Source organism: Triticum urartu, chromosome 7 (assembly GCF_003073215.2).
Source record: "Triticum urartu cultivar G1812 chromosome 7, Tu2.1, whole genome shotgun sequence".
NCBI classification, from domain to species: domain Eukaryota; kingdom Viridiplantae; phylum Streptophyta; class Magnoliopsida; order Poales; family Poaceae; genus Triticum; species Triticum urartu.
The window spans coordinates 556,309,534-556,331,263 of NC_053028.1; the positions used below are offsets into that span (position 1 = coordinate 556,309,534).

Below are 21,730 nucleotides of genomic sequence, written 5' to 3' on the forward strand. Positions count from 1 at the left end.
AAAAGCAAAGTTGTGTGTCTCTCTCGTCCACCGAAGCAGAGTATGTGGCGGCCAGTAGTTGTTGTGCACAACTCTTGTGGATGAGGCAAACTTTAAAGGATTACGGTGTCACTTGTGACAAAGTGCCTCTTTGGTGTGACAATGAAAGTGCCATCAAGATCTCTCTCAACCCGATGCAACACTTCAAGACGAAGCAAATTGAGATCCGGTATCACTTCATCCGGGATCACATTAGGCAAGGAGAGATCGAGCTCAACTACGTCAACACTCATGATAACCTTGCAGATATCTTCACGAAGCCCTTGGATGAAGCAAGATTTCGTGAGTAAAGGCATGAGCTAAATATCATTGATTCGAGCAATGTTGCTTGAACTCGCGCACACCCTATCACGCTCAACTTGTTGTCTAGTTTAGGTGTAGGCATGGACATAGGGGGAGTGTTGTTCTCTCAATGAACTCTCCCTCCCCCCATTATGCATAAATTGATCAAGTCTTTCACCTTAGCCATTGTTGATGGCACTTGTGCTTCAAAGACGAGTTTTGGTCATGGGCCCAAGGTTAAAATCTTCGCGGTGCCATACCTTTTGACTCAAACATAGGTGGCCTGGGCCACCGCCCTCTTTTGAAGAGGTGTGTCTTGGTCGTTTGCTGTTGTGCTTTGTTGTTTCTCTCTTGCCGTTTTTGTCGTTTCGTCGAGCTAAAGCCGTGTCTGTTTAGTTGCCGTGGCATGCTGGGCGGTACTACCGCCCCCAGCGCGGTACTACCGCTAAGGGACGGGACCTGAGGGTTAAGTCGAGGCAGGGGGGTTTCTTCTCCCCCATACCCATTCACTTCGCCCCTCTTGTCTCTTCCTCTCTCCAGCCTCCTCTTGCCGCGGGAGGGCTCCGGCGGATCTCCGTCTCCGGGGCGTCCCTCTCCATTTCCTTTGGTGGAGTCGATCCCCACCTCGTCCTCTTGCCATGGATGCCGGTAGTGCCCCCGTTCCTTCTTTCGTTTTGTCTCCTTTTTGTTCTTGTTTCTTAGGGGCAATGGTGGTTGCATCTCTAGATTTTTGGCAAAATCTAGGCATGAGTTGGTTGGAGGAGGCAACTAGACTTTCTAGATTAGAGTTTGGTAGGATTATTTTTGAATTTGGTAGGCCGGTAGTGCCGGATCTGACCACGGTAGTAGGAAACCACTGTTTCACCGCCTCGTGCTATGAAACTATTGTTTATCTGCCTCAAGCCGTACTACCGCTCCCTTTGGAGCGGTACTACCGCTTGACCTAGAGCGGTACTACCGCTCCCTTTGCGGCGGTACTACCGCTTGGGGCGGTACTACCGCGGGCAGGTCACGGTACTACCGCTGCATGCCAATTTCCATCATTCTCCTGCCTTACCTTGATCTTTTTGTTGTGTTTGTTGGCTTATGCTCGTTCTTTCTGGTTGTTTCGCGTTGTTCTTGTGTTTGGCTCCAGGTGATGACCGTTCCGAGCAGCAAGGTCGCCGTATCAACCTCGGGCGTGCCACATCAAAACGCTACCGCACCTCAGAGCCTGCCGGTGGTTCCTCGAGCACCCAACCGCCTCCAGCAAGTGCTTCTGCAAGTGTTCCTCCACCTCCTCAGCAATCGAAGCGAGCCGCCAACAAGCCAAAAGGGAAGACTGTGACTGAGATGACCAACAAGGAGTTTTGGGAGAAGCGTCGCCGCAACCCCTATGCGGTGGACCAAGAACCCACTTTGGTCAACCGCCCGTTCTGGAACCGTTTTCAGTTTGCCATCTACTTTGATGTGATCAAGGCCAAGAAGAATCTTTTTGTTGATGTTCGCTCCATTGACACTGATGCTATGGAGAAGGATCCGGAGTACTTTGGCGAAGCTCTTCAGATGTGCACTCAGCTAAACATTCTTAGGATCATGCAATTCAATAAGGATTTCGATGCGGATTTGGTGGCTCAATTCTATGCCACCGTCCACCTTGGGACGGATGTCGACAGGACTCTGACATGGATGACCAATGGCAAGCTGCTTTCTGTCAAGTGGAAGGCTTTCATGGAGTTACTTGATGTGGTGGATACCGGGCTTGAGACTCCTGTCGGTTTCCGTCCTCACCGCAATGCTACATCCACCCACAAGTAAGCCCTTTGGCCCTACTGCACTGTGAAGGTTCACCCAGTCACTCAGAAGAAGACCTATGAGTTGTCTCCGTATCTGGACATTCTTCATCGCATATTCCGTGAGACTCTCTTCCCTCGGATCGGGAATCTGGATATGGTCCACTCTTACCTCGTGGACATGCTCCTTTTCTGTCAGCATGAGAAGGAAGCAAGCACTGGAGAGAGCCTGGATATCTCTCATGTCATGTGGTCTGAACTTCTATCTGCCGTGTCTGAGCGCAAGTGTCCTATCTATGGTCCATTCATCATGAGGCTCATTGAGAGGGCCTGGGCACAGACTTATCCCAGAGTGCTGCTAGAGACTGGAGACTTGGTGTCTCATGAGATCAAGCGTCTAAGGAAGAAGGACAACTGGACAGCGCCTCACACAGGGGGTCCATGTGCTACTGCTGCCACAGGGGGTCCGTCTGCTGCTGCTGCTGCCATGGGGACCGAGGGTGAGGCTGCTACTGATGATCATGAGGAGAACTTTGGCCCCTCTAGTGCAGAACCGTCGTGGGCACAGAAGCTTAAGCGCAAGATGAAGAAGCTTTTCTGCATGGAGTCTCATGGTCAGTACATGACTCATGTGGCGGAGAAGCATGCCAGGACGCGCCACAAGGAGCTCATGCGTCAGATGGGAGCAACTGTTGTCAGTGGGTCTAAGGGTCAGATCACTGAAGAGGAGGACTGGATTCATCAGAATTGCCACTGGACCGACTCCGATGCCGAGCAGTTTTCGACCCACGATGAAGATGCAGAGATGTGATGTTCGAGACCTTCCCCTCCCATCACCTGGAGTCATAATGTCACTCTATGCCCTTTTTGGTGTCTCGCTGCCAAAGGGGGAGAGAGTGTAGGGATTTGCTTCTTGTGTCGTGCTTTGAGTCGTCTTGTGTTTTCTTGTGTGTTCCTTCTTTGGTTTGGTTTGGTGTGAGACCTAAGTCCTAGTCATATGGTGTAAGACATATGCTCCCTATCGCTACCTTATTACTTATGTCACTTCAGAGTACTGTAGTTTATATTGAGATGCATGCTTGTCCTGTTTATTCTCTTCTTTCATATATCTTGTGCTTAGTGTTGTTGGACTATAAAATATAGGGGGAGTGTTGATCCGAATGTGTGTGTCGTGCCTTATCTTGGTGCACACATTTTGGGGAAGCCCGTCTATATTTTGTAGTTCTTAGTTTTATTCATTTTAATTCTTTTCCTTGCGCAAATCCCTTGTTGTCATCAATCCACCAAAAAGGGGGAGATTGTTACGGCATATCTCTCTCAAGGTAGTTTTGGTGATTGATGACAACATGTTTGCGGACTAATCTTGTGCGTTGAATTATTCTCAGATTCTCCCCTGGCACGAGACGCTTTCTTCCCCTCGGAGTGTATTTCAAGACGGTGTAGCTCTTTCGTTTCTTTCTAGGTGGACTAGTTGCGTAGAGGGCACCGTACTATCAAGAGGGGGTCTGCTAGGGTTTTGCTTGGGTGGAATCATCACGTACACATCAGCTTCTCACCCTCCGAGCTTTTCCTGTCCATTGAAGAGATCTCTCCTCTTTTCCTTGTTCTGTCTAGGTCTAAGCGGCAGTACCGCGCACCCAGCGGTAGTACCGCTGAGAAGCCACAAGCGGCAGTACCGCTTCGCAGCGGTAGTACCACCGTGGCTCCACAACAGTAGTACCGCTGGGGGCCTGGCACCTCCGCTGGTCCTCAGCCTTTTGAGAGATCCCTTCTCTCTCGCGCCCCAGCGGTAGTACCGCACTGCCTGCGGTACTACGGCCGAAGGGTCACAAGCGACAGTACCGCTCCACAGCGGTACTACCGCCCTTGACCCCACTGTCATAGTACCGCTGGGTAGTTTGGCTCCTACCGCCTCGATTCGAGAGGTCTTTTTCTCGTGTCGGGTTTTGCGGCACTAGTCACGGTTGTAGTGGCGGTAGTACCGTTCCAGGAGCGGTAGTACCGCCCTACCACCGCGGTAGTACCGCATTTGGGTCCGTTCCCTACTAAGTCTCCTCAACGCGGTAGTACCGCTGGTTGGCGCGGCAGTACCGTCGCCTGGCGGTAGTACCGCCCCATCTCAGCGGTAGTACCGCCCTGTGCGGGGCTGGTTGGTGGGGGGCAACGAGATTGTTGCCCCCACTATAAAAGGGAGTCCCCTTCCTCCTTCTCACCCACCTCTTTCTCTCCCAAGCTCCATTTATTGCTCAAGCTCCATTAAATACTCCAAGCTTCATTTCCGCCCGATCTATCTCTCTAGCCAATCAAATTTGTTGATTTGCTTAGGAGTGGTTGAGAAGGCCCCGATCTACACTTCCACCAAGGGATTTTCGATTCCCCCACTCATCCCTAGCGGATCTTGTTACTCTTGGGTGTTTGAGCACCCTAGACGGTTGAGGTCACCTCGGAGCCATATTCCATTGTGGTGAAGCTTCGTGGTCTTGTTGGGAGCCTTCGATTAAGTTGTGGAGATTGCCCCAACCTTGTTTGTAAAGGTTCGGTCGCCGCCTTCAAGGGCACCAATAGTGGAATCACGACATCTCGCATTGTGTGAGGGCGTGAGGAGAATACGGTGGCCCTAGTGGCTTCTTGGGGAGCATTGTGCCTCCACACCGCTCCAACGGAGACGTACTTCCCTTCAAAGGAAGGAACTTCGGTAACACATCCTCGTCTCCACCGGATCCACTCTTGGTTATCTCTTACCTTTACTTGTGCAAGCTCTTTATTGTTTCTACCCTTGCTTGCTTGTATGCTTGTTGTTATTGCATCATATAGGTTGCTCACCTAGTTGCACATCTAGACAACCTACTTTGATGCAAAGTTTAATTTGGTAAAGAAAAGCTAAAAATTGGTAGTTGCCTATTCACCCTCCCCCTCTAGTCAACCATATCGATCCTTTCAGAGAAAAAACATGACATGGGCTGAATCTGAGGCGGACTGGGCTGCGGGGAACTGCTCACGCTAGGCCAATAGCAGCTGGGCCAGCTCTGTGGGCTGCAGGAAAGAGGTGGCGCTAGGCCTTGGGGCGCTGGAGGGGAGGCAGCCCAGGCGCTCGCTTGAGCGAGGCGCGGTCAACAAAGGTGGGCGAGCGCTCGTCTCCATCGCGTGGACGAAGCAGCAGGGACATGGCGAAGGCGCAACGGACGGGGCACGGCTCAGGCAAGGCGGCGCGGAGGAGGTCTGGGGATGGGTGATCCATGGCGGAGGCGGCGAGATCCGGCGGTCCTCGGCCGGATCTGACGCAAAACGGCGGCGGTGGTGGACTCGGGGTAGATCATGGGCGTCCATGGCGTCGATCCCTGCGAAGAGAAACGAGAGAGATGAGAGAATCTAAGAGAGACCGTTGCCAAGGAGCACGAGGAAAACAGAGGGGAGGAGGGAGAGGAAGGCCACGGTCCTGCTGGTTCGGTGCTGCTCCAGTTCGACGGAGCTTGACGGCAGCGACGCGGAAACAGAGCTCTCCAGCGTGGGAGACTAGCGAGGGAGGTGGCAGCGGCTTGGTGGCCTCCCGGCGAGCTTGGTCGCAGGGGCATCCGGGTCCGGGTCCGGCAGCAGGGTCTAGGAGGGAGCACACGAGTAGGAGCTCGGGCAGGGGATCCAGGGGCGCGGTCCCGTTGGAGCTCGAGGGAGGCAGTGGATCGATGGATTGGCTGTTGACTGAAATCGAGGGGAGGAGTGGAGTGCTCCGGCTGGATGGATTGATGGGACAAAGGAATTGGGGATGGATCTCGAGAGATTTCGAGTGGGTGGCGGCGGCGAACACGGGATGGATGGGACAGATCCCTAGGTTTTAGGGCTGCCCACTATTTATATTGCAAAGGATTTAGGGTAGAGGCTATCACGTCCCTACGATCGCAATTGGGCGGTCGTGAATAAAATAGTTAGGGAGTCCAAATAACAAAACGGTGATGTTTTGTAGACGTTTGGGGATGATCCGGACCCAACGGTGCCGACTGACCGGGTCGAGTCCGGGACAGCTTTCGGACGCGCGCGCGAGGAGGTCCAATGCACTGTGCAAAGAGGGGTAGGCATGGGCCTAGGTGGACTGTGAAGAGCGGGTTGGTCTGAGAGAAGAGGGGAGAGATGCAGCCCGACACGATTTCCGGAGACCGAAAACGTCTGATGATAAGACCGGCTATACTGCCGCTATAGTTATCCGTTGGGGCATCAAACGGACTCCGAACGCGATGAAACTTGGCAGGCGGACTACTGACAACAAAACAACACCGCACACCAATTTTCATCCCATTCCGAGAACATTTTCTGGCCACTTATAAAATGCTATTTCGGACGTGCCGCGGGCGCGTGCAAGTGTGTCTGGGCTCAGAACGGACAATGGACGGAACTGGGGGAAACCCGGACGGATACAAGTTTTGAAAACATGATGATGCAATGCACATGATGACATGGCAAGATGCAACACACAAGCAAATGGCAAGACAACAACAGCGAATAACTGAAAGACACCTGGCGCATCGGTCTCGGGGCGTCACATGCAGGGCGACGACTACGTGGCAGCAATGCCTCGCGTGGGTGCTTCCAAGGGCGTGCGACGCTAGGGGAAAAGGGGCATGGGTCACTAGCAGGCTGCGGAGGTGGATGGAGGAGACATGGCGATGATGCAGCTGGATGATCGGGCGGGAGCTGAAAATTTCCTCATGCCAAAAACCGCCTATAACCATGGCAGATCTGATGCAAGAGGGAGCTTTCGGGCGCTTAGAGCAACTTTAGCAGAGTTGCTATATCAAGCCGATCAACATAATAATTGTTGATATGCTGATTTTGGTTTAAAATGACACTTTAGTAGAGTGATTATATGGCCCTGAGTCACCATAATTTATGGTAGACAGTTCATACCTAGCTTGTTAGCCTCCATATTTGGAGGCTATGGTCGTTGGTTTGTTAATGGTGTGGTCGTTCGTACGGCTGCCACTTATGGCCCTACCAATGCGGCAACTGCATTTTCACTGGGAAGAGCGCTAATTAACAAGCGTCGTCGTGTTTCACACCTGTTTCCTACCCGCTCACGGAAATTATCCTCCGTTTTTCTCTAGAGCGTGCCCCTTCGTGGTTATTATAACCCTAATCACCGTTGCCACCACACTCAGCCTCTAAGCCGATCACCACCTCGCCCCTCTCTTTGCACTCCCCAATTGTTGCCACAACCACGGGCATCGACCATGTCAGTGCGGTGGCACCCTCCCGCGGACCCTCGGCGAGACCAAAGAGAGCCGTGTTGAGAGAAAGTTCTGGGAGAGGGTATGGCATTACTCTGAGTGGGTCGATAACGGCGCACGTCGTAAGCCTGAATCAGCCGTTGGCCGGGCTCGCCTCCCCACAGCCCTCGTGTACTTCGATTACATCTCGTCGGCCACTTGCATAGAAATGGAAGCCACATTCACGCCGGCCTAAAAAACGTGATTATATCCGGCATTGAGGACGCACATGCGTTCATCCACCGCATGAACACGGAAGTCAAGGTACTTGAAGCCTTCCTCGTCTACAAGCTCACTTTCAAGAGGAGGAAGAGTCCATACTTGAATTAGTAGAGAATTATAGCTTTAAGGTTGTTCTAATCCTAGTTGTAATCCTTCTTAAAATCCATGTTGAAATCCAAGTTGAAATACGTTGTGCTCGTGCTAGTGGTCGTCCAAGTCCTTGTCGTTGTGCTCAGGTTTAACTAAATGTTGTTGGTTTAACTGAATATGTATTGAAGATTGAAAAAATGATGTCACACTGATGAGTGGATCCCATGATATAGAGGCAACCGTTATGAAAACTCTGAGTTTGTGCATCACCTGAGTAGCGTCCATCCTCCATATCCATATAAAACACGCTACATATGTGATACGGAGGCTGCCAACATAGTGACTATGCTAAGTTGCTCTTAATAGCTATAAAATATCATCCATATAGAGTGTGCTTTATATGTGACATGGAGGTGCAACTATTACATAGGCGACACGAGCCTATTATTCCCTTCATTTAACGAATAAGACGTGCAAACATTTTAAATTCAATTTTGATCATGAATTAGACTAACAATATATATACTACATCACTAAGCTTCCTAGGATTGAAGGCCTCACAATCAACTGAGGTCTTCAATTGAGATTTGGTTACCTAATTTTGATCGGGTTAACAATTTTTGAAAACTCTCTCATTTAGTTTTTTATTCTATACACTATGCTTCTTAATTTTTAAATCTTCATAATTAATTGAAGCTTTAATTTAGAATTGGGTCACCCGATTTTGACCGAGTCAACAATTTCTCCAGGAGCTCTCCCGCTTATTTATTTTAATTCTCCGTGTTCCCTAATTTTAAAGTTCTTTCATTCGATTGAAGTATTCAATTTTGGATATGGTTTACAGTTTTGATCGGACCAACATTTCAAATCAATCAGTAGCAACCGGCCAACCCCTCGTAGACTCCAATCACCTAGAAAAAAGCGCAACCAGGTGATACTATAGCATGAACACAGTACATGCAACCACCCATGCAAAAAATATCCCCACATAAATATGGGTTGATTAGCGAATAGCACAGAATCGCACTGTGAATGGCCCACCAAATAACCGCATTATAAATAAACATAAAACACAATCCATCGTCTCCCCCGCCGGCCAAACTAAATATTCCATCAATTTCAAAATATAAGGGTTATTATTATTTTTTAAATCAAATTTCTTTAACTTTGACCAAGTTTAGAGTCAAAAATATCGACAACCATAATATTAATGAAAAAAATATCAAAATTCATTTCATGATGAATCTAATAAAACCGCTTTGAAATTATGAATTTTGATATATTTCTCTACCAAATTTGATCAAATTTAAAGAGGTTTGATTTTTTCAAAAAAGTTATGACTGAGTAAAGAAATTTAAGAACCCAACAAATTCAATGACCCATCAAAGCGCGTCCAACCCTTCTTAGTATATACTACCCCCTCCGCCCCATAATGTAAGATGTTTTTTCACACTAGTGTAGTGTCAAAAGTCATCTTATATTATGAGACAGAGGGAGTATGATCTAAAAATTGTAACACTTCAAATACGAATTGAAGCGTATAATTTTGGTTACTCGCCTTTATTGGTCCAATTTACGATTAAAGTTTAATTTCAAAATGCATACGCGCTTTAATCATCGCGTGGCAGCAATTTCGCGATAATAATGCACTCAATCAATGAAGAAAAGAAAAGGAAGAGGCGACAGCGAGACAACGGTCCGAGGTCGACTCTTCCATTCACGGGGCACCCGCCACCCGGCGGGCGTGTCATCCCGGCGAAGTCATCCCCATTCACAGAGCCACCTAACCCACCACCCCCTGCCCCCACCCATCACTCCCTGACGTCCGGGCCCCACCTCACGCGCCCCCACATGCCAGCCGCACCAAGGCATCCTCGCCCGGTCCCCCCGCGCAGGCTGCTGCCACCTCACGCCGCTCTCGCCACCCTCCTCCTATCTCCTGCGCCGAAAAGGAAAAGCTTCCCTCGCCTCCCCCAGCCAGACCCGAAGAATCCCAAGGGCGAAGTGGGAAAAATATCGCACCTCCCTCGCCGCCGATCAGCGCCTCCGGTTCCGGATCCCCGCGCGTATCCGCATCGCCGGCTTCCTCGCGCAGGCAAGGCAAGCCCCTGCTCTATCCACTCGCAGTCTTCCCCCTGATTGATTCCGCGTGGCGTTCTTGCGGCTGGTCTGTTCGTCCCGTGCGTGCGCAAGCAACCGCGGGAGGACTTCCGCAGGTTTCTTTCTTCCGGGTAGACGATGATTTGGCGCTACGCGAGAACTCAACTGAGCCCGAGCCCGAGGCCGAGCCCGGTTGGTACTTGGTTGGTAGGATTAGGTGGGGTCTTGCTTAGGTTAGCCCAGGGACTTGCCTGTGCCTAGATTCTTTATGTTCGTTAATTAGTGCTGTCAAGTACGCTCTTGTTGTTTGTTGTCGCGTGCCCTGGCCCGTGCTGCCACTGCTGATTTCCTCACTGTCCATTCCGGATTCAGTATGATTAGCTGATTGGTTGATGGTGGTGACGATGAAATGCTGAGTGAGAGTCCTGTTCTTCTCGTGTGAAAAAGAATGATATTCTAGTGAGTTCTGACTCTGAATGCGGTAGCTAGCGGCGAGCATAGCTTGGTTCTGGTACTACTACTTGGCAGAATATTATAATGCAGTGAAGCAGTCACCAAAGCTTGAGATATGACAGACAACTATGGTTCATTTTCAGGTGCTGCTACTGTTCGCTCATTTGCTCTGTATCCAGTTGTGGGCACTGAGGGAACTGAAGTGCTGGCATGGGAGGCGTGTTTGGACGCCCCGACGCCGGCAGGCAGGGCTCGCATGGCATGAAGCTAGAGTCGAAGATGGTGGAGTCCATGAAGCAGAGAGCGGCGCATGGAACTTCGGTCAAGTCGTTCAATACTATTATCATGAAGTTCCCCAAAATCGACGAGGGCTTGAGAAAATGCAAGACTATCTTTGAGCAATTCGGTGAGCCCTGCCGCACTCGCTCTTTGTGTGCTAGTCATTTTTCTATTGTCCTTCTAAGTTCATAGCTAACGAATTGTGACAATCATCTTACTTACTATGTTATGAAGTTATAATGAAGGAGGAGCGGTTCAACAAATTGTTGATATCTGAACCCTTGTTTCACTTATTGTTCTTGTCAGTAAACTGTTGAGTTCAAGTGATGTTTTACAGTGCAGCGGTACCTATGCGGAAGAATACTGCACTTTGACAAATATTAACTGACTTGTGCAAACAAGCATAATTTATCTAGGCATTTTGTTGCTTTTTGTGTAACTAACAGATCCATAACTTGCTTCCGACCTTTCTCAGATGAAGATTCCAATGGTGAAATTGATAAAGAAGAGCTGAAGCATTGTTTTCAGAAGCTGGAAATCTCATTCACAGAGGAGATAGGCGATCTCTTTGAAGCTTGCGACATAAATGAAGATATGGGCATGAAGTACAATGAGTTCATTGTCTTTCTGTGCCTTGTTTATCTTCTCAATGATCCGACTGCGTCAGAAGCAGTATCCTTCATTCTTTATACACTGTTTCCCTTTAAAAGGATATCATAGCATAAATATGATTGCGTTATTAATGTTTCTTAGATGGTATTCACAAACTTCTGCATTCAGTTCCTGTTTTAGGTCTCGTACATTAATTATGCAAGAGTGTTACTATTTCCTTAACTGAATAACAGAAGACAAAGATGGGATTAGGAGATCTTGAGTCAACTTTTGAGACCTTGGTTGATGCATTTGTCTTCTTGGATAAGAATAAGGACGGGTATGTGAGCAAGGATGAGATGATTCAAGCAATAAATGAGAGCATACCAGGGGAACGCTCCGCTGGCCGTATAGCCATGAAAAGATTTGGTGAGTTCTCCAGTTCATAAAATGACTAGCTCTCTAATCTCTGTTCGCCCTTTTTTTACTGTTGACTCTGCACTCATGAGTCGTCATCTAGATGAAGAAAACTAAATATGCACAGGAAAATGCTTGACACTGCTACCGCCCTCCGAATGTAGCTACTTGATGTCACCTGTCGACAGCATCATCTGTGAACAAACTCTCTGCTTCATTGTGAATGTTTTGCCTTCTCTGCAGCTGCGGAATCCAAAACTGATAATCTGCACTGTTAGTCTAGACTAGAAGCTCATTTTATCCGGTAACTAACGTATATCCATTTTTTTTCACATGGCACCAGAGGAGATGGATTGGGACAAGAATGGGATGGTTACCTTCAAGGAATTCCTGTTTGCATTCACTCGCTGGGTAGGGATTGGCGAAAATGAGGACGACGATGAATGAACGATGTGGAAGCGACAGCTGAAGAATGGCTGACTATAAATTGGTTGCATGGTGGTTTTATCTTCCTGTTAATAGTGACTCGGCATGTTCCAAATAGAATGACTGACATGTCTGAACACCTGTATCAAACAGTGTCTGTGACTGCTTCGCCTCCACTGCGCAAGTTATGTTGTGTAAGCAAAATATTGACAACATTGAAATCCCGTGTCTAATCACCCGTGTTAATTTGTTCTTGCGTAGCTTATACTAGTTGACATGCATCATCTTATATCCATGCCTATATTGACAACAGATTGTGAAATCAGTTTAGCTACCAGATACCGAGCCCAAAGTCACGCAATCTGAAGCCCAATAACAGCAATTTCACCGTGATGAAGCTCTAGATCGTTACATTACAATCTGTTAGAATATTATGGAACCTCTGACTGAATAAACACAAGTGATGCAATACAACACACATCGAAGACATGGTCCACATCATCAACTCTCTTCTAAGACCAATAACTCTACTGACTGATGGATACAACTAGTGAATCCTAATCAAACATCACTGCCTGAGCCATTGGTAAAACCATCTTCACTGGCATCCAGAGCCGCCGATGAACCAGATCGCCCTGTGCCGGATGAGAACACCGAGCTTCTCAGTTGCAAATCGGAACCCGAGCTCGACTCCGGAATGATGTGAGGAAGTGTGAACTCGCTGTTTCCGTGGCCAAGGCTGTTGCTGATGCAAGCTCTCTTGCTATCTCTGGGGCTGTTTAGGAGGTAACCGGCAACACAACTGGAATCCGGGGTCGAAAGCTCATGGTCCAAGGAGAGGCAGTCATCATGTGAAGAAAGAACCTTGAGCAGCTCGTCTGTTCCTTCCAGATCACCACTTGCAGTAACGGCCTTGTCCCGGAATGAGGGCTCCGAGGTCAACACTGGGGTCGATGGCTCAGTCTTGCTGAAATCATGGTGGAGCTCCTCCTCAGCCAGGGCGAGCGCGTTCGGTTTACCTGATTCGCACAGCACACCGCTCAGGCGCTGCTGCTCCTCCATGATCTTCTGGAGATACTTGCCTTGGGCTTCTATTCTGAGCTGTAGCTGCCTTTGTACCTGCAAATATGTTTTGCTGAAGCAGTTAGTGATATAGTTTCCTGCAATTGGAATGCAAAGACAGAAACTTCATATGACACTGCTTCACTGCCTGAAAAATTGTGCATGACCAGACCAGTCTCACTACTGTGCTTCCTAAAGCAGTTTCGCTGAGACTGAATTAAGAGCTCATGTGAACTGATGATTACTGATACAGGATTATGTCACCCAAGAAATATAATGTTTGCAAAGTCAGAACTACTAGTGTTTATTTAGGTTTTATTGCAGAGATGATGTCTCTCAATCTCAGCTGATTTATCTAGTGATGATGTGTTTATTTTAGGTCAGGAATGGTGTGTTTCAACTTGAACTGATTTTTGCAGTAACAATGTGTTTCAGCTGATCTTGAGCCAGAAAAAGAAAGTTGTATGCATGATAAGTCAAAAATATATACTGTGCCATTAGAATGTACTCCCTCCGATACATATTAATTGTCGCTAAGTTAATACAAATAACACTGAGCAAGTCTTTTTTATGTTTCGGGGTAACAACATAACCTACAGTAAGGGGAATGTGCTGCTGTAAATATTTGGCAATCACTTGCTAAAGGAGTATGATGTCAATGGGCTTAATATGACAGATTAACCAGATTCAATGCAGAAAACTGTACTATTTCCAATAATATACATAATATTACAATGTTAAAAGCTGTTGCCTTGTGACCATGGTCACGGGTTCGAGTCCTGGAAACAAGCTCTTACAGAAATGTAGGGAAAGGCTCCGTACTATAGACCCAAAGTGGTCGGACCCTTCCCCGAACCCTGAACAAGTGGGAGCTACGTGCACTGGGCTGCCCTTTTATTACAATGTTAAAAGCACAAATGTTCAGCCTTCATGGAAAAGCTTCAAATTGAATAAGTCATTCACAGGGTGCTCACTGCCCATAGTGTATCTACTTACCTCTAATTGTTCACATAGCCGCTTCTGTACCTCCACCTGCAACTTTAGAACCTCGCTTGTCTCCATTCCCCTGTTGTTGAAAGGTATGCTTTATCAAGATTCAGGAAACAGAATAACCTTCAAATTTACTACCAATCTACCAGAAAGTTCCAGTCGATAATTTGACAGTATATGCTGTTGAGCAGCATCAAATGGATTAGACCCAAGTAAAATATATAAAATTGAAGTTTAAATTTTAGACTACATTGGTATGCCACATATACAGCCTTTTGCGAAATACATGCGAAAAATAAACTTACGGGGAGCTTTCCATTCCTGCAAGCAGATTTCCTAGATCTTTCTTCTCTGGCTTGTCACCTACAATACAAAAATTGAATCACAGTGCATCTGAACTCTCGCAAGCTAAATGAAACATTTTTGTTCAACAATTACTCACCGCTAGCTGTGGGGTCTGGGATATGTTTTGCAAGCCGATATTTCTGAAGAAACAGGTAACGCAGTCAGTAAATGCAGGGGTAAGTTCATAAGAATATTATGCCAAAGTGCTAAGTGTCTCAGGGTTCAGTTACCTGGAGATGACTTTTGACATGATAAATGGTCAACCCTTGAACACCCATTGTTCTAAGAATTCCCTTAGGAGTAGCCCCTGAAAGAACAACTGCATCAGTGCCTAAAATGTATGGGTTCATGAAATATTTGGATACCAACATATCATGTTTGGCTGCTCCATTAACTAACTAGAATAAACCTGTGTCGAGAGTCAGCAAAAATGCACCCAAGAATTAAAAAATATTAAACAGGGAGCATACATATCATGTTAAGCCAATGATAGTCAAACAAGCTATGCATCTATAATGTGTTAAAAGAGAAAAAGCAAACTAAAAAGATGTAGTAACTTACTGTCGGGTCCACCAAGCTGTGCTACAGCCTCAAGAAAACGTCCATGAAGCTCATCTGTCCACCGTAAACGCTGTCTGGTGGCAAAGCTGTTGTTTGAGCCATTCCCACCAATATTAGATGCTGCATTGTTGGCAGTTGGTCCGATTTGTTGATCGTGAGAAACCGGATTGCTGTGCGCTGATCCAGTGCTCGAAAATGGCTTTGGTTCATACATCTGGCATCCTCTGAAGAAAGAACGTCATCAACTAGGTAACCACGTTGTGGATTTCCACCACAACAAGTAGATTATGCAGTGGGAGTATAAGAAATCTGACTGATTTACTGTCCCGTCGCTTCGTTGATGTTCTTGAACAATCACCTGGCTAGGAATGCAGTCCACCCATAAGTGGAGGTTGGACCATGTTTCTTGTTTTTATTAAGGACGGACTCGGAGTTGTCCATTTGGCCTACTTATTGACAAATGTATTTCATGAGATATTGAACCCCTCCGCCAAGATCTAGCGCCATAAGCGAGATTAAAAATGGTACACTACGTAGTGATGGGGGAAGGCATGCAATTTTTCATGTACGGTTGCAATTCGAGAAAGAAATGCCAGATGGATATCTACATTTTCCCCAGTTTCACAGCACAACAAGACAACGGCCGCGGTCGGCGGTTCGGCCCCAGCAAAGCAGGTAACTAAACCTAACTGAAACCTGCACTGGGAAGTAGAGACCAGAAGAACTAGTAAGATTCCCAAGAACTCGGCGAGGAAAGAGACCGCGCACCTGAATCAAGACCCACCCCTCCCGCAGGATGGATAGCTCGGCGGATGGCGCGGACGGGCCGCGAGGATCCCCGTGCCCCGGGCTAGCGCGGAACCGTACCGTGCCCGGTGGTTCCCGCAGACTGGGAGATCTTTCTGTGTCCGCCCCTTCCTCCTGGGACTGGGAGCAGAGATTTGGATGGGTTCAGTTCGCCCTGGGCAGCCGGTGCCCTTCACATGGCTATGGCTTTCTCCACCTGACGCGTCGCGGAAGTGGAGTGCGCCGTGCACCTTATACATGTTTTCCCACTGAAAAAAAATTATCTTTATTGCTTCTCTTCATACATACGCGCATGCACTCACCTCTATGAACGCGTACACACACCCTATGAGCATCTTTGAAAGACTGAGCCGGCACGTCATATTGAAATTTACGAAGTCACCGTAGGTGCCTCGTCGTCGACGAAAACGTCTACTCCCACTGAAAGCGCATCGCCGAAAATCCTGAAATAAATTCAAAATAATGCGAGCATCTGGACTTGAACCCTGGTGGGTTGGGGATACAACTATCTCTCTAACCATCCAACCACAGATTCGTTCACATTCTCTACAATTCAATGATAAAAAAATCTGACGTCACATTTTTAGCATTTTGGGGCAAAAATCGTAATCCAAGGTCGTGGCGTCTTCGAGCTTCCAGCAGTCGAGGCGATCAGGCGAGTGCGGACATGGCACCTGTAATCTGAGCCGGCTCGGGAATACGGGCGTACTGTCGGTGAGGATGTCGTCATAGATGCTGGTGAGATTTGCTCGATTCCTCCCCCAGAAGATTTCATTCGGCTGAAAATGCAGTGGACAGTGGATTTTGCAGTCATGGCAATTTATGCGGTGGATTTGCCATGAAAATGCAGCGGACAATGGCCGGTGAAAATGCAGTGGACAATGGACAATGTATGTAAACATATTATAAAGAACACAGAAATTTATCGAAAATGTTTTGTACTTTTTGGTCCATGGCCATTTTAAGGCAAAATAGATCTATAGGCCCTTTTACCATGTAGCATGCTCCTCAATATGGCCAACGTGTTCTGGAACTATTGCCAAAGATCTTGTCGAAGGATATTTGGATCAGATAGAATCCGATCGTGCACATCAATATTAGCCTACGCGGCTCCATGAGGGTGCGACGTGAATCTCAGTTGTTTGTTGACAATATGGGAGATGTCAGTATCTCGATTTCCATGACATAGACAGCGTTGGAGAAAGTCATGGTGGTTGATATCGGGGGATCAGTAAAGGCAGAGGGGGCCTTGGAGGCGATAGGGTCAGCCAGGTGTTTGATAATTTTCAAAAGTAGCAGTGACAAGTGGGGACGACCTCACTTGAGGATTTCATTTTTGGTAGTGCTCCTCGGGGGTGCCGAGTCGTGATTTTTAGGGTGAAAACCGAAGGTCCGACCTTCATTGGTTATGCCTGGCAATTGCCTTGCTGAAGGTATTGTTTTAAGAGCTCGGACATTCTCTAGTGTGAAAACTTAAGATCTTGGATTGGACGACGAAGGCGCGTGTGCACTGTTTCCTTCTTGAAGGCGTCACTTTTGAAGACCTTTTATATTTTTCGGGTGTTGTCTTTGATGATGGTTTGTGCTGCTGATGAGAGGAGTTGATCATTGTGACAAGGCCTTTGTTTTTTTTCCTTTTTTTCTTTTCAGGTTATGTGCATCCTAGATGTCTTTGAGACATTTTGTTGGCGCAGAGACCAATTGTAATTGATATCTTCGCGATATCAATATATTCCTTTAAAAAACAAAAGTCATTAGATTGAAATGTTGCCAATTCTTACAAATTGAAACATGCTCTCATGACCATGACAACTTTGTTTTGTGGGTGGCACTTTTAGAGTAAAATATCAATTTTGTTAGAACCCGGAATCTTTTTAATCTACTTTGAAGGCAAATCTAAAGAGACCAACGTGTCACCATGATGTGTTTTTTCAACATCACGACAAGTAGTGTCTATGCATCATGATATTTTTAATTTTTTATACACAAATTTGCCATGATGTGTTATTTCCCCTTAACTATGTATGTTGTTCTATGCCTGTAGCTATGATTACCGGTCCAATAGGCAAGAAAATCCAATTGTTTGCACGGACTGCCGATATTCTTTTTCGATCGATCATGTAAAAACTAAGCATACTTGTCTTTTTTGTTAGAATAAATCTGAGGCATACCGTCGATCATCCGAGGACCAAGAAATCATACGAGCACGACACCGAGATTTGTTAACGAGATTCACCGATATGGCTACATCCCCGAGGCCTGACTACGGGCGCTCCTCCCCGTGATACCGCTACAATACCGCACCCGGTTGCCCTGGACACCGGCATATACCGCCGGCTTCCCCTGCGTTCCGGTACTATTATGTTGGCATAGGTTACATCGTGTGTCTAGTCTCGTTATATATGAGAGGTCTAGAATACAAGTGTCCTACTAGGACACGACTCCATATCCTATCTAAATACAATACAACTACAAGTCCAACTGTAACCTAACTCGTACACAATATTCGACACAACTCTAACAAACTCCACCTTGGCGAATATTCTCCACCATCTTGAATTTGTCAATGTGTCAAACTTCCATGTACATTGGACTTGAGTTTTGTTGGGGAACGTTGCAGAAAACAAAATTTTTCCTACGGTTTCACCAAGATCCATCTAGGAGTTCATCTAGCAACGAGTGATCGGATTGCATCTACATACCTTTGTAAATCACGCGCGGAAGCGTTCAAAGAACGGGGATGAGGAAGCCGTACTCGACGTGATCCAAATCACCGGAGATCCTAGCGTCGAATGGACGGCACCTCCACGTTCAACACACGTACGGTCAGCGTGACTTCTCCTCCTTCTTGATCCAGCAAGGGGAAGGGAGAGGTTCAGGAAGATGGCTCCAGAAGCAGCACGACGGCGTGATGGTGATGGAGCTGCAGTACTCCGGCAGGGCTTCGCCAAGCTCTATGGAGGAGGAGGATGTGTTGGAGAGGGAGAGGGAGGCACCAAAGGCAAAGGTGAGAGGTCCTCCATTCCCCCCAGTATATATAGGGGGGCCTGGGGGGGCGCCGGCCCTAGGAGATGCAATCTCCTAGGGGGGCGGCGGCCAAGGGGTGGGGGGCTTGCCCCCCAAGCAAGGGGGCGCCCCCCCTTTAGGGTTTCCCCCACCCTAGGCGCATGGGCCCTAGGGGAAGTGGCGCCCCAGCCCACTTTGGGCTGGATCCCTTCCCACTTCAGCCCATGGGGCCCTCCGGGATAGGTGGCCCCACCCGGTGGACCCCCGGGACCCTTTCGGTGGTCCCGGTACAATACCGGTGACCCCGAAACTTGTCCCGATAGCCGAAATAGCACTTCCTATATATAATTCTTTACCTCCGGACCATTCCGGGACTCCTCGTGACGTCCGGGATCTCATCCGGGACTCCGAACAACATTCGGGTTACTGCATATACATATCCCTACAACCCTAGCGTCATCGAACCTTAAGTGTGTAGACCCTACGGGTTCGGGAGACATGTAGACATGACCGAGATCGCTCTCCGGTCAATAACCAACAGCGGGATCTGGATACCCATGTTGACTCCCACATGCTCCTCGATGATCCCATCGGATGAACCACGATGTCGAGGATTCAAGCAATCCCGTATACAATTCCCTTTGTCAATCGGTATGCTACTTGCCCGAGATTCGATCGTCGGTATCCCAATACCTCGTTCAATCTCGTTACCGGCAAGTCACTTTACTCGTACCGTAATGCATGATCCCGTGACCAGACACTTGGTCACTTTGAGCTCATAATGATGATGCATTACCGAGTGGGCCCAGTGATACCTCCCCGTCACACGGAGTGACAAATCCCAGTCTTGATCCGTGTCAACCCAACAGACACTTTTGGAGATACCCGTAGTATACCTTTATAATCACCCAGTTACGTTGTGACGTTTGGTACAGCCAAAGCACTCCTACGGTATCCGGGAGTTACACGGTCTCATGGTCTAAGGAAAGGATACTTGACATTGAAAAAACTCTAGCAAACGAACTATATGATCTTATGCTATGTTTAGGATTGGGTCTTGTCCATCACATCATTCTCCTAATGATGTGATCTCGTTATCAATGACATCCAATGTCCATAGTCAGGAAACCATGACTATCTGTTGATCAACGAGCTAGTCAACTAGAGGCTTACTAGGGACATGTTGGTGCCTAAGTATTCACATATGTATTACGATTTCCGGATAACACAATTATAGCATGAATAAAGACAATTATCATGAACAAGGAAATATAATAATAATGCTTTTATTATTGCCTCTAGGGCATATTTCCAACAGTCTCCCACTTGCACTAGAGTCAATAATCTAGTTACATTGTGATGAATCGAACACCCATGGAATTCTGGTGTTGATCATGTTTTGCCCTAGGGAGAGGTTTAGTCAACGGATCTGCTACATTCAGGTCCGTATGTACTTTACAAATATCTATGTCTCCATCTTGAATATTTTCACGAATGGAGTTGAAGCGACGCTTGATGTGCCTTGTCTTCTTATGAAACCTGGGCTCCTTGGCAAGAGCAATAGCTCCAGTGTTGTCACAAAAGAGTTTGATCGGCCTCGACGCATTGGGTATGACTCCTAGGTCGGTGATGAACTCCTTCATCCAAATTGCTTCATGCGCTGCCTCCGAGGCTGCCATGTACTCTGCTTCACATGTAGATCCCGCCACGACGCTCTGCTTGCAACTGCACCAGCTTACTGCCCCACCATTCAAAATATACACGTATCCGGTTTGTGACTTGGAGTCATCCAGATCTGTGTCGAAGCTAGCGTCGACGTAACCTTTTACGACGAGCTCTTCGTCACCTCCATAAACGAGAAACATTTCCTTAGTCATTTTCAGGTACTTCAGGATATTCTTGACCGCTGTCCAGTGTTCCTTGTCGGGATTCCTTTGGTACCTTCCTACCAAACTTACGGCAAGGTTTACATCGGGTCTGGTACACAACATGGCATACATAATAGAACTTATGGCTGAGGCATAGGGGATGACACTCATCTCTTCTATATCTTCTGCCGTGGTCGGACATTGAGCTGAGCTCAATTTCACACCTTGTAACACAGGCAAGAACCCCTTCTTAGACTGATCCATATTGAATTTCTTCAATATCTTATCAAGGTATGTGCTTTGTGAAAGACTTATGAGGCGTCTTGATCTATCTCTATAGATCTTGATGCCTAATATATATGCAGCTTCTCCAAGGTCCTTCAGTGAAAAACTCTTATTCAAGTAGGCCTTAATGCTGTCCAAGAGTTCTATATCATTTCCCATCAAAAGTATGTCATCTACATATAATATGAGAAATGCTACAGAGCTCCCACTCACTTTCTTGTAAACACAGACTTCTCCATAATCCTGCGTAAACCCAAACGCTTTGATCATCTCATCAAAGCGAATGTTCCAACTCCGAGATGCTTGCACCAGCCCATAAATCGAGCGTTGGAGCTTGCACACCTTGTCAGCATTCTTAGGATCGACAAAACCTTCCGGCTGCATCATATACAACTCTTCCTTAAGGAAACCATTAAGGAACGCCGTTTTGACGTCCATTTGCCATATCTCATAATCATAGAATGCGGCAATTGCTAACATGATTCGGACGGACTTTAGCTTCGCTACCGGTGAGAAAGTCTCATCGTAGTCAACCCCTTAAACTTGTCGATAACCCTTAGCGACAAGCCGAGCTTTATAGATGGTCACATTACCATCCGCGTCTGTCTTCTTCTTAAAGATCCATTTATTTTCTATGGCTCGCCGCTCAACAGGCAAGTCAGTCAAAATCCATACTTCGTTTTCATACATGGATCCTATCTCGGATTTCATGGCTTCTAGCCATTTGTCGGAATCCGGGCCCGCCATCGCTTCTTCATAGTTCGAAGGTTCACCGTTGTCTAACAACATGATTTCCAAGACAGGGTTGCCGTACCAATCTGGTGCGGAACGTGTCCTTCTGGACCTTCGAATTTCAGTAGGAGCTTGATCAGAAGTATCT

The 21,730-nt window shown here is 47.3% G+C and overlaps 2 protein-coding genes across 8 annotated transcripts; one reads left to right on the forward strand and one right to left on the reverse strand.

Moving 5' to 3' along the window:
• The first annotated feature begins 9,546 nt into the window (after positions 1 to 9,546).
• On the forward strand, positions 9,547 to 12,159 carry LOC125518586 (probable calcium-binding protein CML21). Of its 3 annotated transcripts, none has more exons than XM_048683403.1 (5): positions 9,547 to 9,760; positions 10,357 to 10,619; positions 10,968 to 11,164; positions 11,338 to 11,512; positions 11,844 to 12,159. In XM_048683403.1, the coding sequence occupies exons 2-5, from the start codon at positions 10,424 to 10,426 to the stop codon at positions 11,945 to 11,947; spliced, it is 672 nt and encodes a 223-aa protein (XP_048539360.1). In that variant the 5' UTR covers positions 9,547 to 9,760; positions 10,357 to 10,423; the 3' UTR covers positions 11,948 to 12,159. The 3 variants fall into 3 exon arrangements, with proteins under 3 accessions (XP_048539360.1, XP_048539361.1, XP_048539362.1); XM_048683404.1 differs by having other exon boundaries at positions 9,555 to 9,755; XM_048683405.1 differs by lacking the exon at positions 9,547 to 9,760 and adding an exon at positions 10,151 to 10,271.
• A 130-nt stretch (positions 12,160 to 12,289) lies between these two features.
• LOC125518585 (myb family transcription factor PHL7-like) lies at positions 12,290 to 15,905 on the reverse strand. 5 transcript variants are annotated; one of them, XM_048683397.1, is made up of 8 exons: positions 15,653 to 15,905; positions 15,243 to 15,330; positions 14,885 to 15,108; positions 14,554 to 14,630; positions 14,421 to 14,463; positions 14,284 to 14,341; positions 13,985 to 14,054; positions 12,290 to 13,045 (listed from the first exon to the last, which is right to left on the reverse strand). In XM_048683397.1, exons 2-8 carry the CDS (start codon positions 15,323 to 15,325, stop codon positions 12,488 to 12,490), a joined length of 1,113 nt encoding a protein of 370 aa, XP_048539354.1. In that variant the 5' UTR covers positions 15,326 to 15,330; positions 15,653 to 15,905; the 3' UTR covers positions 12,290 to 12,487. The 5 variants fall into 5 exon arrangements, with proteins under 5 accessions (XP_048539354.1, XP_048539359.1, XP_048539357.1 ...); XM_048683402.1 differs by lacking the exon at positions 15,243 to 15,330 and having other exon boundaries at positions 14,885 to 15,098; XM_048683400.1 differs by having other exon boundaries at positions 14,885 to 15,246.
• Between the last annotated feature and the right edge of the window lie 5,825 nt (positions 15,906 to 21,730).